At 46.2% G+C, this 15054-nt stretch overlaps 1 protein-coding gene across 1 annotated transcript in view; it reads left to right on the top strand.

Annotated features, from left to right (window-relative positions):
- Positions 1-222: 222 nt before the first annotated feature.
- Positions 223-15054, top strand: part of LOC134910876 (transmembrane 4 L6 family member 4-like) — a 30990-nt gene continuing 16158 nt past the window's right edge. Inside the window, exon 1 of the mRNA XM_063919262.1 lies at positions 223-399. Coding sequence (XP_063775332.1) covers positions 226-399 — 174 coding nt within the window. The 5' untranslated portion in view covers positions 223-225. The remainder of the gene's footprint in view (positions 400-15054) is intronic.

Below are 15054 nucleotides of genomic sequence, written 5' to 3'. Positions count from 1 at the left end.
ACAGGGTTATTAGTTGTCATGACAAATTATTGCTCTTTAGATTATCTCATAGATTTTGATCAACTACCTGTGTGACATCAATGAGTACACCACCATAAAATCATAGACCATAGTAAGCACTACCTGAAGAGAATTACATTACACTGGACCAACTCGCCCAGCACTGACCTGGTTGCTGAGGGCTAAAAATCTTTCATTGGGAAAAGATTTTTACTGTCTTCAATCATGTGCTCCGGGGGCTGTGCGAAATGCCTGGGCATCACCTTAATCCCCTTAGCTATACTGTGTGTCCTGGCAAATATCCTACTGTTTTTCCCTGGTGGAAAGGTAGCCAGCAACACTGATCACATCTCAGATGAAGTATTTTACCTCGGAGGGCTCGCAGGATCTGGAGTTCTGGTGAGTGCATCATTTACTTGTATATTTTTATTAAAAATTTAATTTTCAGGTTGCGTAAGGCTCCAGTAAGTATAATAAGCAATGGGGGCAGGAAAAACAGGTAAACTCTCTGAGGCCAAATTCACTGAGTGTAAGATGCCATACCAAAATAAAACTATGTACTGGGGGAATAATCTAAATGGGTACTGGGATCAGTATGGTCAAGGGGCCATGTGTAAATGCTTTGTCTGAACGAACTTCTGTCTTTAAACACTTAGTCAATAGCATTAACTAGCTATTGGTCACTTTGTTATTGCTATAGCCAATTTAGGTTTTATATACACTATAACTAGTTGTTGGCACCCCTAAAAAAACATTGTTTAACAAGGCAATGACGCTATTTATCATAATGGGTATGATTTAGTAATATTATGGTATTTTCCAGGAATTCTAATTTCTTATCGACACATATCGCTGCAATAAGAAATTATTTTAGCGTGTCACTTATCAACCTACGTACTTTTGGTCGGGCGCAGACTATGATAAGAAACTGTCCTGGTGAAGAGTAATAGGTGAATGTTAGCTGCTGCCTAGTGTCTGCAACACCTGACACACATGCAAATATCAACAAACAGAACAGTTTTAAGTAGAGATGAGCGGGTTCGGTTCCTCTGAATCCGAACCCGCCCGAACTTCAGGTTTTTTACACGGGTCCGAGCAGGCTCGGATCTTCCCGCCTTGCTCGGCTAACCCGAGCGCGCCCGAACGTCATCATCACGCTGTCGGATTCTCGCGAGGCTCGGATTCTATCGCGAGACTCGGATTCTATATAAGGAGCCGCGCGTCGCCGCCATTTTCACACGTGCATTGAGAGTCATAGGGAGAGGACGTGGCTGGCGTCCTCTCCGTTTAGAGAAGAGAGAGACACAGTATTTTCGGGGAGCATTATTAGGAGGAGTACTACTGTATACTACTATACTACTTGCTGAAGTGATATTTATAGATTAGATAGTGTGACTGTAAGTGTATTATCTGACTTGTGGGGGAGACACTGACAGTGGGGAGCAGTTAGAGTCTGAGAGCAGGACTCAGGAGTACATATAACGTACAGTGCACACTTTTGCTGCCAGAGTCAGTGCCACACTGCCATTGTTGTGACCACACTGACCACCAGTATAATAATATATTTTGTGATTGTCTGCTTAGGCCTCGGAGTACTAGTTGCAAGTTGCAACGTGACCTGTCCTGAAGTGACCACCAGTTTAATAATCAATCACCACCAGTTTAATATATATATATATATATATATAATTGTATATAATATATATATATATATATATATATATATAATATTGTATACCACCTACCCGTGGTTTTTTTTTTTTCATTCTTCTTTATACATACTACTATAGTAGCTTACTGTAGCAGTCTGCGGTGCTGTGCTGACCTGACAGTGTCCAGCAGGTCCGTCATCAGTCATTACATAATAAATATATATAGTACCTGTCCGGCTGCAGTACTAGTGATATTATATTGATTTCATCTCATTATCAATAATTTATCATCCAGTCTAGACTCTATATTAGCAGCAGACACAGTACGTTAGTCCACGGCTGTAGCTACCTCTGTGTCGGCACTCGGCAGTCCATCCATAATTGTATACCACCTACCCGTGGTTTTTTTTTTTTCTTTCTTCTTTGTACATACTACTATAGAGTATAGTAGCTTACTGTAGCAGTCTGCGGTGCTGCTGAGCTGACAGTGTCCAGCAGGTCCGTCATCAGTCATCATTACCTAATAAATATATTATCTACCTGTCCGGCTGCAGTACTAGTGATATTATATATACATACATATATATATTGATTTCATCTCATTATCAATCATCCAGTCTATATTAGCAGCAGACACAGTACGTTAGTCCACGGCTGTAGCTACCTCTGTGTCGGCACTCGGCAGTCCATCCATAATTGTATACCACCTACCCGTGGTTTTTTTTTTTCTTTCTTCTTTGTACATACTACTATAGTATAGTAGCTTACTGTAGCAGTCTGCGGTGCTGCTGAGCTGACAGTGTCCAGCAGGTCCGTCATCAGTCATCATTACCTAATAAATATATTATCTACCTGTCCGGCTGCAGTACTAGTGATATTATATATACATACATATATATATTGATTTCATCTCATTATCAATCATCCAGTCTATATTAGCAGCAGACACAGTACGTTAGTCCACGGCTGTAGCTACCTCTGTATCGGCACTCGGCAGTCCATCCATACTTGTATACCACCTACCCGTGGTTTTTTTTTTTTCTTTCTTCTTTGTACATACTACTATAGTATAGTAGCTTACTGTAGCAGTCTGCGGTGCTGCTGAGCTGACAGTGTCCAGCAGGTCCGTCATCAGTCATCATTACCTAATAAATATATTATCTACCTGTCCGGCTGCAGTACTAGTGATATTATATATACATACATATATATATTGATTTCATCTCATTATCAATCATCCAGTCTATATTAGCAGCAGACACAGTACGTTAGTCCACGGCTGTAGCTACCTCTGTGTTGGCACTCGGCAGTCCATCCATAATTGTATACCACCTACCCGTGGTTTTTTTTTTTTCTTTCTTCTTTGTACATACTACTATAGTATAGTAGCTTACTGTAGCAGTCTGCGGTGCTGCTGAGCTGACAGTGTCCAGCAGGTCCGTCATCAGTCATCATTACCTAATAAATATATTATCTACCTGTCCGGCTGCAGTACTAGTGATATTATATATACATACATATATATATTGATTTCATCTCATTATCAATCATCCAGTCTATATTAGCAGCAGACACAGTACGTTAGTCCACGGCTGTAGCTACCTCTGTGTCGGCACTCGGCAGTCCATCCATAATTGTATACCACCTACCCGTGGTTTTTTTTTTTTCTTTCTTCTTTGTACATACTACTATAGTATAGTAGCTTACTGTAGCAGTCTGCGGTGCTGCTGAGCTGACAGTGTCCAGCAGGTCCGTCATCAGTCATCATTACCTAATAAATATATTATCTACCTGTCCGGCTGCAGTACTAGTGATATTATATATACATACATATATATATATATTGATTTCATCTCATTATCATCCAGTCTATATTAGCAGCAGACACAGTACGGTAGTCCACGGCTGTAGCTACCTCTGTGTCGGCACTCGGCAGTCCATCCATAAGTATACTAGTATCCATCCATCTCCATTGTTTACCTGAGGTGCCTTTTAGTTGTGCCTATTAAAATATGGAGAACAAAAATGTTGAGGTTCCAAAATTAGGGAAAGATCAAGATCCACTTCCACCTCGTGCTGAAGCTGCTGCCACTAGTCATGGCCGAGACGATGAAATGCCAGCAACGTCGTCTGTCAAGGCCGATGCCCAAGGGCATAGTACAGAGCATGTCAAATCCAAAACACCAAATATCAGTAAAAAAAGGACTCCAAAACCAAAAATAAAATTGTCGGAGGAGAAGCGTAAACTTGCCAATATGCCATTTACCACACGGAGTGGCAAGGAACGGCTGAGGCCCTGGCCTATGTTCATGGCTAGTGGTTCAGCTTCACAGGAGGATGGAAGCACTCAGCCTCTCGCTAGAAAACTGAAAAGACTCAAGCTGGCAAAAGCACCGCAAAGAACTGTGCGTTCTTCGAAATCCCAAATCCACAAGGAGAGTCCAATTGTGTCGGTTGCGATGCCTGACCTTCCCAACACTGGACGTGAAGAGCATGCGCCTTCCACCATTTGCACGCCCCCTGCAAGTGCTGGAAGGAGCACCCGCAGTCCAGTTCCTGATAGTCAGATTGAAAATGTCAGTGTTGAAGTACACCAGGATGAGGAGGATATGGGTGTTGCTGGCGCTGGGGAGGAAATTGACAAGGAGGATTCTGATGGTGAGGTGGTTTGTTTAAGTCAGGCACCCGGGGAGACACCTGTTGTCCGTGGGAGGAATAGGGCCGTTGACATGCCTGGTGAAAATACCAAAAAAATCAGCTCTTCGGTGTGGAAGTATTTCACCAGAAATGCGGACAACATTTGTCAAGCCGTGTGTTGCCTTTGTCAAGCTGTAATAAGTAGGGGTAAGGACGTTAACCACCTCGGAACATCCTCCCTTATACGTCACCTGCAGCGCATTCATAATAAGTCAGTGACAAGTTCAAAAACTTTGGGTGACAGCGGAAGCAGTCCACTGACCAGTAAATCCCTTCCTCTTGTAACCAAGCTCACGCAAACCACCCCACCACCAACTCCCTCAGTGTCAATTTCCTCCTTCCCCAGGAATGCCAATAGTCCTGCAGGCCATGTCACTGGCAATTCTGACGAGTCCTCTCCTGCCTGGGATTCCTCCGATGCATCCTTGCTTGTAACGCCTACTGCTGCTGGCGCTGCTGTTGTTGCTGCTGGGAGTCGATGGTCATCCCAGAGGGGAAGTCGGAAGACCACTTGTACTACTTCCAGTAAGCAATTGACTGTCCAACAGTCCTTTGCGAGGAAGATGAAATATCACAGCAGTCATCCTGCTGCAAAGCGGATAACTGAGGCCTTGGCATCCTGGGTGGTGAGAAACGTGGTTCCAGTATCCATCATTACTGCAGAGCCAACTAGAGACTTGTTGGAGGTACTGTGTCCCCGGTACCAAATACCATCTAGGTTCCATTTCTCTAGGCAGGCGATACCGAAAATGTACACAGACCTCAGAAAAAGAGTCACCAGTGTCCTAAAAAATGCAGCTGTACCCAATGTCCACTTAACCACGGACATGTGGACAAGTGGAGCAGGGCAGGGTCAGGACTATATGACTGTGACAGCCCACTGGGTAGATGTATGGACTCCCGCCGCAAGAACAGCAGCGGCGGCACCAGTAGCAGCATCTCGCAAACGACAACTCTTTCCTAGGCAGGCTACGCTTTGTATCACCGGTTTCCAGAATACGCACACAGCTGAAAACCTCTTACGGCAACTGAGGAAGATCATCGCGGAATGGCTTACCCCAATTGGACTCTCCTGTGGATTTGTGGCATCGGACAACGCCAGCAATATTGTGTGTGCATTAAATATGGGCAAATTCCAGCACGTCCCATGTATTGCACACACCTTGAATTTGGTGGTGCAGAATTTTTTTAAAAACGACAGGGGCGTGCAAGAGATGCTGTCGGTGGCCAGAAGAATTGCGGGACACTTTCGGCGTACAGGCACCACGTACAGAAGACTGGAGCACCACCAAAAACTACTGAACCTGCCCTGCCATCATCTGAAGCAAGAAGTGGTAACGAGGTGGAATTCAACCCTCTATATGCTTCAGAGGTTGGAGGAGCAGCAAAAGGCCATTCAAGCCTATACAATTGAGCACGATATAGGAGGTGGAATGCACCTGTCTCAAGTGCAGTGGAGAATGATTTCAACGTTGTGCAAGGTTCTGATGCCCTTTGAACTTGCCACACGTGAAGTCAGTTCAGACACTGCCAGCCTGAGTCAGGTCATTCCCCTCATCAGGCTTTTGCAGAAGAAGCTGGAGACATTGAAGGAGGAGCTAACACGGAGCGATTCCGCTAGGCATGTGGGACTTGTGGATGGAGCCCTTAATTCGCTTAACAAGGATTCACGGGTGGTCAATCTGTTGAAATCAGAGCACTACATTTTGGCCACCGTGCTCGATCCTAGATTTAAAGCCTACCTTGGATCTCTCTTTCCGGCAGACACAAGTCTGCTGGGGTTGAAAGACCTGCTGGTGAGAAAATTGTCAAGTCAAGCGGAACGCGACCTGTCAACATCTCCTCCTTCACATTCTCCCGCAACTGGGGGTGCGAGGAAAAGGCTCAGAATTCCGAGCCCACCCGCTGGCGGTGATGCAGGGCAGTCTGGAGCGACTGCTGATGCTGACATCTGGTCCAGACTGAAGGACCTGACAACGATTACGGACATGTCGTCTACTGTCACTGCATATGATTCTCTCACCATTGAAAGAATGGTGGAGGATTATATGAGTGACCGCATCCAAGTAGGCACGTCACACAGTCCGTACTTATACTGGCAGGAAAAAGAGGCAATTTGGAGGCCCTTGCACAAACTGGCTTTATTCTACCTAAGTTGCCCTCCCACAAGTGTGTACTCCGAAAGAGTGTGTTTAGTGCCGCCGCTCACCTTGTCAGCAATCGGCGTACGAGGTTACATCCAGAAAATGTGGAGAAGATGATGTTCATTAAAATGAATTATAATCAATTCCTCCGTGGAGACATTGACCAGCAGCAATTGCCTCCACAAAGTACACAGGGAGCTGAGATGGTGGATTCCAGTGGGGACGAATTGATAATCTGTGAGGAGGGGGATGTACACGGTGATATATCGGAGGATGATGATGAGGTGGACATCTGGCCTCTGTAGAGCCAGTTTGTGCAAGGAGAGATTAATTGCTTCTTTTTTGGTGGGGGTCCAAGCCAACCCGTCATTTCAGTCACAGTCGTGTGGCAGACCCTGTCACTGAAATGATGGGTTGGTTAAAGTGTGCATGTCCTGTTTATACAACATAAGGGTGGGTGGGAGGGCCCAAGGACAATTCCATCTTGCACCTCTTTTTTCTTTAATTTTTCTTTGCGTCATGTGCTGTTTGGGGAGGGTTTTTTGGAAGGGACATCCTGCGTGACACTGCAGTGCCACTCCTAGATGGGCCCGGTGTTTGTGTCGGCCACTAGGGTCGCTTATCTTACTCACACAGCTACCTCATTGCGCCTCTTTTTTTCTTTGCGTCATGTGCTGTTTGGGGAGGGTTTTTTGGAAGGGACATCCTGCGTGACACTGCAGTGACACTCCTAGATGGGCCCGGTGTTTGTGTCGGCCACTAGGGTCGCTTATCTTACTCACACAGCTACCTCATTGCGCCTCTTTTTTTCTTTGCGTCATGTGCTGTTTGGGGAGGGTTTTTTGGAAGGGACATCCTGCGTGACACTGCAGTGACACTCCTAAATGGGCCCGGTGTTTGTGTCGGCCACTAGGGTCGCTTATCTTACTCACACAGCTACCTCATTGCGCCTCTTTTTTTCTTTGCGTCATGTGCTGTTTGGGGAGGGTTTTTTGGAAGGGACATCCTGCGTGACACTGCAGTGACACTCCTAGATGGGCCCGGTGTTTGTGTCGGCCACTAGGGTCGCTTATCTTACTCACACAGCTACCTCATTGCGCCTCTTTTTTTCTTTGCGTCATGTGCTGTTTGGGGAGGGTTTTTTGGAAGGGACATCCTGCGTGACACTGCAGTGATACTCCTAGATGGGCCCGGTGTTTGTGTCGGCCACTAGGGTCGCTTATCTTACTCACACAGCTACCTCATTGCGCCTCTTTTTTTCTTTGCGTCATGTGCTGTTTGGGGAGGGTTTTTTGGAAGGGACATCCTGCGTGACACTGCAGTGACACTCCTAGATGGGCCCGGTGTTTGTGTCGGCCACTAGGGTCGCTTATCTTACTCACACAGCTACCTCATTGCGCCTCTTTTTTTCTTTGCGTCATGTGCTGTTTGGGGAGGGTTTTTTGGAAGGGACATCCTGCGTGACACTGCAGTGACACTCCTAGATGGGCCCGGTGTTTGTGTCGGCCACTAGGGTCGCTTAGCTTAGTCATCCAGCGACCTAGGTGCAAATTTTAGGACTAAAAATAATATTGTGAGGTGTGAGGTATTCAGAATAGACTGAAAATGAGTGTAAATTATGGTTTTTGAGGTTAATAATACTTTGGGATCAAAATGACCCCCAAATTCTATGATTTAAGCTGTTTTTTAGTGTTTTTTGAAAAAAACACCCGAATCCAAAACACACCCGAATCCGACAAAAAAAATTCGGTGAGGTTTTGCCAAAACGCGGTCGAACCCAAAACACGGCCGCGGAACCGAACCCAAAACCAAAACACAAAACCCGAAAAATTTCCGGCGCTCATCTCTAGTTTTAAGTGGCCTGTTGAAGGTTCAAGAGATTTTCTAGCTGGGATCAATATGTTCCAGATGTTCCAGACATAAATTTAGGCTTCAATATTGTATAATTAAAATAACATTTATGCAATTACAGTCAGGAAACAATACCAATAAGCCTAAACCAAGTGATTTTTCCTTTAAGGTCACGCAGTGTTTTAGTGTTGCCGATTGCCAACAACACTGCCACTACATCCCCCACTATATAGGTGTGTGGCATGAAATTGTTACATGTTATATACACACCTTTATTTCAATATTTGGTGTGACCACCCTTTGCCTTTAAAACAGCATCAATTCTTCTATGTTCACTTGCACAAAGTTTTTGAAGGAACTCTGCAGGGAGGTTGTTTCAAACATCTTGGAGTACTAACCACAGATCTTTTGCGAATGTAGGCTTGCTCAAATCCTACTGTCTCTTTGTGTAATCATGGACAGACTCAATGATGTTGAGATTATGGCTCTGTGGGGGCCACATCATCACTTCCAGGGCTCCTTTTTCTTCTTTATGCTGAAGATAGTTCTTAATTACATTGGCTGTATGTATGGGATCGTTGTCCTGCTGCAGAATAAATTTGGAGCTATTGCATGATGGAGTTGCAGCACCTGTTAACGCCCTAGGATTTATTTATTTATTTTGCTGCAAGCCCACAGCTAATTGAATTCCTCCCTTAATTAATGGGTGTCCCCAGTGTTGGACTGGGGCATAAAGGGCCCACCAGTTGGAATACAGTGGTAGGGGCCCATGTTTAGGGGTGTGCTACAGCAGTTTGGCTAACCATGGTCTGGGCCCCTTGATAAATATGTATAGTTAATACTGCTAGGTCATGCATGATAATGTGCTAGATTAATAACAGCAATACACTGTAGAAAATATAACATAGTCCTGTGCAGTATAAAGTAACCAATGTATAATATAATGTATTAACTAGTGCACAGTCTAGAACCTGGTCCTTAGAAGAGGAGATGAGGCTTCCAGGCAGTGGGGTCCACTGGGGGTTTCCCCTGAACCCATGTGGGCCAGTACGACCCTGGGTATATCAAAATTAGATTAAGCATCTGAAGTTTTAACTCTTTCTACTATCTACCATGTTAGGTTGGGTTTACAATCCGTCAAAAGCAGTCCAAGATTGACTTTACGGTGACAGTTCCCACAAGTGGAATGTGTGCTTTTAATCTACATACAGAATGTGCTAGATGGGGAAAAATACATATTTTGTTATTCCAATTCCTTGTGCCCTCATATATTTGCCCATCTACATTATTATTATTATTATTATTATTATTATCCTTTACTAAGGAAAGACAACTAGGGTCTGATTAGAGTAAGGAAAAATCCAGCCAAACAGTTCAAGTTTGCACCTGGTTAAACCATGCCACAATGCAAGAGGTATATAGCTTCTTCTAATTCTTCTTTTGTCACTGCACAGTTTCAGTATGTTCTGATCATTTATCTGTTTTTTGCTATAGAAATAACCTAAAAAAAACCATAGATAATAAGTGGACAGTTCCTAGTTAACTTTGCTTTCATGGAATATAGTAATATACGCTTTTATAAATAATAATAAAAAATGAAAGCCATTCTTTCAGAACAAATCATACGTTTCTAAATCCACCTGCACATGTGTACTAGAATGTAGGTTTAAAACAATTTCCTGCATCATCAAGGTTATCCATAGGAAAGTCACCAAATAATGCAATATATAGCTTTTCTGCTTCCCATTATTGGGTCATAGGTTTGATTCCAACCAGGGTCCTATCTGTGTGGAGCAGAGGCGTATCTAGGGTAGGGCGAGTGGGGCACGTGCCCTGGGCGCCTTGGCAGGCCCAGGAGAGAGGGGCGCCGCCGGCGTCCAGGGCATCATGCCCCACTCGCCCCCGTCAACCCTAACTGTGAGGGGAGGAGAGCGCAGCGTCTCTCCCTCCCCTCACCGCCGCTGCCAGCACTAGCAGCACTGCTGTGTCTGGTCTCCGGCGTTAGCCAATCAGAGCTTGCGGACCGGCTCCTGATTGGCTGCCGGTCCGCGAGCTCTGATTGGCTAACTGGCACTGAGTGGGGCCTGGCACTGTGGGGCCTGTATCTGGCACTGTGGGGCATGTATCTGGCACTGTGGGGCATGTAACTGGCACTGTGGGGCATGTATCTGGCACAGTGGGGCAATGTAACTGGCACTGTGGGGCATGTATCTGACACAGTGGGGCAATGTAACTGGCACTGTGGGGCATGTATCTGGCACAGTGGGGAAATGTAACTGGCACTGTGGGACATGTATCTGGCACAGTGGGGCATGTAACTGGCACTGTGGGGCATGTATCTGGCACAGTGGGGCAATGCAACTGGCACTGTGGGGCATGTATCTGACACAGTGGGGCAATGTAACTGGCACTGTGGGGCATGTATCTGGCGCAGTGGGGAAATGTAACTGGCACTGTGGGACATGTATCTGGCACAGTGGGGCAATGTAACTGGCACTGTGGGGCATGTATCTGGCACAGTGGGGCAATGTAACTGGCACTGTGGGGCATGTATCTGGCACAGTGGGGCAATGTAACTGGCACTGTGGGGCATGTATCCAACACTGTGGGGCATGTATCTGGCACAGTGGGGCAATGTAACTGGCACTGTGGGGCATGTATCTGGCACAGTGGGGCAATGTAACTGGCACTGTGGGGCATGTATCTGACACAGTGGGGCAATGTAACTGGCACTGTGGGGCATGTATCTGGCACAGTGGGGAAATGTAACTGGCACTGTGGGACATGTATCTGGCACAGTGGGGCATGTAACTGGCACTGTGGGGCATGTATCTGGCACAGTGGGGCAATGCAACTGGCACTGTGGGGCATGTATCTGACACAGTGGGGCAATGTAACTGGCACTGTGGGGCATGTATCTGGCGCAGTGGGGAAATGTAACTGGCACTGTGGGACATGTATCTGGCACAGTGGGGCAATGTAACTGGCACTGTGGGGCATGTATCTGGCACAGTGGGGCAATGTAACTGGCACTGTGGGGCATGTATCTGGCACAGTGGGGCAATGTAACTGGCACTGTGGGGCATGTATCCAACACTGTGGGGCATGTATCTGGCACAGTGGGGCAATGTAACTGGCACTGTGGGGCATGTATCTGGCACAGTGGGGCAATGTAACTGGCACTGTGGGGCATTGTATCTGGCACTGTGGGGCATTGTATCTGGCACTGTGGGGCATTGTAGCTGGAACTGTGGGGCAATGTAATTGGCACTGTGGGGCAATGTAACTGGCACTGTGGGGCAATGTAACTGGCACTGTGGGGCATGTATCTGGCACAGTGGGGCAATGTAACTGGCACTGTGGGGCATGTATCTGGCACAGTGGGGCAATGTAACTGGCACTGTGGGGCATCCATCCGGCACTGTGGGGCATTGTATCTGGCACTGTGGGGCAATGTAACTGGCACTGTGGGGCAATGTAATTGGCACTGTGGGGCAATGTAACGGGCACTGTGGGGCAATGTAACTGGCACTGTGGGGCATGTATCCGGCACTGCGGGGCATGTATCCGGCACTGTGGGGCATTGTATCTGGCACTGTGGGGCAATGTAACTGGCACTGTGGGCCATTTTCAGTGGCCACACCCCTTCTGGTGCATGGCCACGCCCCTTCTGGTGCGTGGCCACGCCCCTTCTGGTGTGTGGCCACGCTCATTTTTTCGGCGCGCGCACATGTATCTTTTTGTGTGCTTTTTTTTTTTTTTTTTGGTGGGGGGGGGGGGGGGGCTGCCATTTTACATCTTGCCCTGGGCTCCAAAAACCCTAGTTACGCCTCTGGTGTGGAGTATGTATGCCTTTGCCCCTTTTTTAACATACTCATGTTATGAAACTGACTACAGATATTTCCTCATACATCTTTCTTGCAGTTGTATCAATCAGCTCCTCTTGGCACTCCAGGTCATGTGAGAATCTTTTAGTGTCGGGCGTCTCTTTGCTTTGTTTTGCTGAAAATGCATCATAGTTGCAATGCAATGCAACTAATATGCACAAGGAGGCTGTGCTGATTAATTTGATATATGACACTTGTGTATCTGAGTGCGACTGAGTCTCTGGGGTAAATGTAATAGGGTCCAAGTTGCCAGAAGTGCAGGACTTTGGGTGGGAATGTCCTGATTTTTAAAGCAGTAATCATTTGCAACGGAAAACCAGGTTAGTTTTGCTTTGTAAATGGTTGCCACTTTAAAAAAAATGGGCATTCTCGCTCCCAAAGTTCTGTACCTCTAGAAACTCAGACCCCATTACATTAACACCTTTGAATCTGCAACGTGGGGTGTGCAATAAGTTTAAGGATGTGCAATGCATAGATAGAGTCAGGGCCGGCGCTTCCATTAGGCAGCTTTAGGCAGCTGCCTATGGGCGCCGAGACCTGAGGGGGCGGACCGTTGTGGCTCCCTGTGAAAAAAATCAAGGACTGAAGAGTGGCCTGCTTTGCAAAGATGCCATTCTTATCAGCTCTGCCGTCTCCTGCTCTGTCTGCAGCACCACCCGAACAATTGTCCCTCCAGCTGCATCTGCCTGCCTGCCGCCTCTCAGTACGAGCCCCAGTCAGCTGCTCCAGCCAATCCTTACCTGGGAACGGAGATGCACTCACCATTTCTTGGATGCCGGCTATGTCTTGGAGTCTCTGCCCACCTGCTGCCTCCTGGCTCTCCGTCTTGCTGGTGACATCACCGGAGTCTGGCGGAGATGATTACGTTGAGTGCCTGGCCGATGCTGGTGTGCTCTGGCTAGCGAGGTACTGGGGCTTCGGGGAGACTGTGGGCGCCCCCCTGCTGCTGTTTCCATGTCTGAGCGGATCACAGACCCCTACTCCTGCAGCCTGCAATCTGCTCTCTTTGGTCTGGCACCTATTATACATTTATATGGGCTAAATCACTACTTCACTGGGACTCCCTCTGCAGCCATAAAGGTGCTATGCCCTTATACTGCAAGTTCAGGGCCCCATACCTCTATTGTAACTGAATTTGGATTTGAGGTTGTGATTTGAGCTGTGTATACATAGGCATGTGCAAAAGCCAACATGGGGGTGCCGCTCCGGGACTAAGTGTGCAGTCTATGTCCCAGAGCAAGGGGTGGAGGGGGTGGTCCGTTACCCAGCAGAGGGGGGTGGGGTCCCAGAATGGCACCACCGTGTCGACATCTGCGCACACCTTTGTGTGTGTGTGTGTGTGTGTGTGTGTGTGTGTATATATATATATATATATATATATATATTTACAGTGGGGATTGAAAGTTTGGGCGCCCCAGGCAAAAATTCATTTTAATGTGCAAAAAGAAGCCAAGGAAAGATGGAAAAATCTCCAAAAGGCATCAAATTACAGATTAGACATTCTTATAACATGTCAAAAAATGTTTGATTTTATTTCCATCATTTACACTTTCAAAAGAACAGAAAACAAAAAATGGTGTCTGCAAAAGTTTGGGCACCCGGCAGAGTTAATATCTTGTACTGCCCCCTTTGGCAAGTATCACAGCTTGTAAACGCTTTTTGTAGCCAGCCAAGAGTCTTTCAATTCTTGTTTGAGGTATCTTCGCCCATTCTTCCTTACAAAAGTCTTCCAGTTCTTTAAGATTCCTGGGCTGTCTGTGACGCACTGCTCTTTTAAGGTCTATCCAAAGATTTTCAATTATGTTGAGGTCAGGAGATTGTGAAGGCCATGGCAAAACCTTCAGTTTACGCCTCTTGATGTAATCCACCGTGGATTTTGAGGTGTGTTTAGGATCATTATCCATTTGTAGAAGCCAGATTCTCTTTAACTTCAGCTTTTTCACAGATGGCATCAAGTTAGCGTCCAACATTTGCTGGAATCTTATTGAATCCATTTTTCCTTCTACTCGTGAAATGTTCCCTTCGCCATTGGCTGCAATACAACCCCAAAGCATGATTGATCCACCCCCATGCTTAACAGTTGGACAGAGGTTCTTTTCATTAAATTCTGTGCCCTTCCTTCTCCAAACGTACCTTTGCTCATTCCAGCCAAAAAGTTCGATTTTAACCTCATCGGTCCACAGAACTTTATTCCAAAATGCATCAGGCTTGTCTATATGTTCATTTGCAAACTCCAAACGCTGATTTTTGTAGTGAGGACGTAGAAGAGGTTTTCTTCTGATGACTCGTCCATGAAGACTATATTTGTACAAGTATCTCTTTATAGTGGAATAGTGTACCACAACTCCAGTATCTGCCAGATCTTCCTGGAGGGATCGTGCAGTCAAACGTGGAATTTGACTTGCTTTTCTCACAATCCTGCGAGCTGTTCTGTCTGATATTTTTCTTGGTCTTCCAGATCTTGCTTTAACTTCCACTGTTCCTGATGACTGCCATTTCTTAATTACATTCCGAACAGAGGATATGGGCATCTGATAACGCTTTGCTATCTTCCTATAGCCTTCTCCTGCTTTGTGAGCGTCAACTATTCTCAGTTTCAGTGTTCTACACAACTGCTTAGAGAAACCCATGGTGCTGATTGTTGGAGCAAGGTCAGATGAGTCTGGGCTTTTAAAACCTTTCAGATTGACATCACCTGGTCTTTCCAGACGATGATAGAGAACAATCCATGACACTGCCAGGTCTCAGCTGTCCAAAGGGGGCAGTACAAGGTATTAACTCTGCAGGGTGCCTAAACTTTTTCAGATGCCATTTTTTGTTTTC

Source organism: Pseudophryne corroboree, chromosome 4 (assembly GCF_028390025.1).
Source record: "Pseudophryne corroboree isolate aPseCor3 chromosome 4, aPseCor3.hap2, whole genome shotgun sequence".
NCBI lineage: Eukaryota > Metazoa > Chordata > Amphibia > Anura > Myobatrachidae > Pseudophryne > Pseudophryne corroboree.
This window is presented reverse-complemented; position numbering and strand designations above follow the sequence as displayed.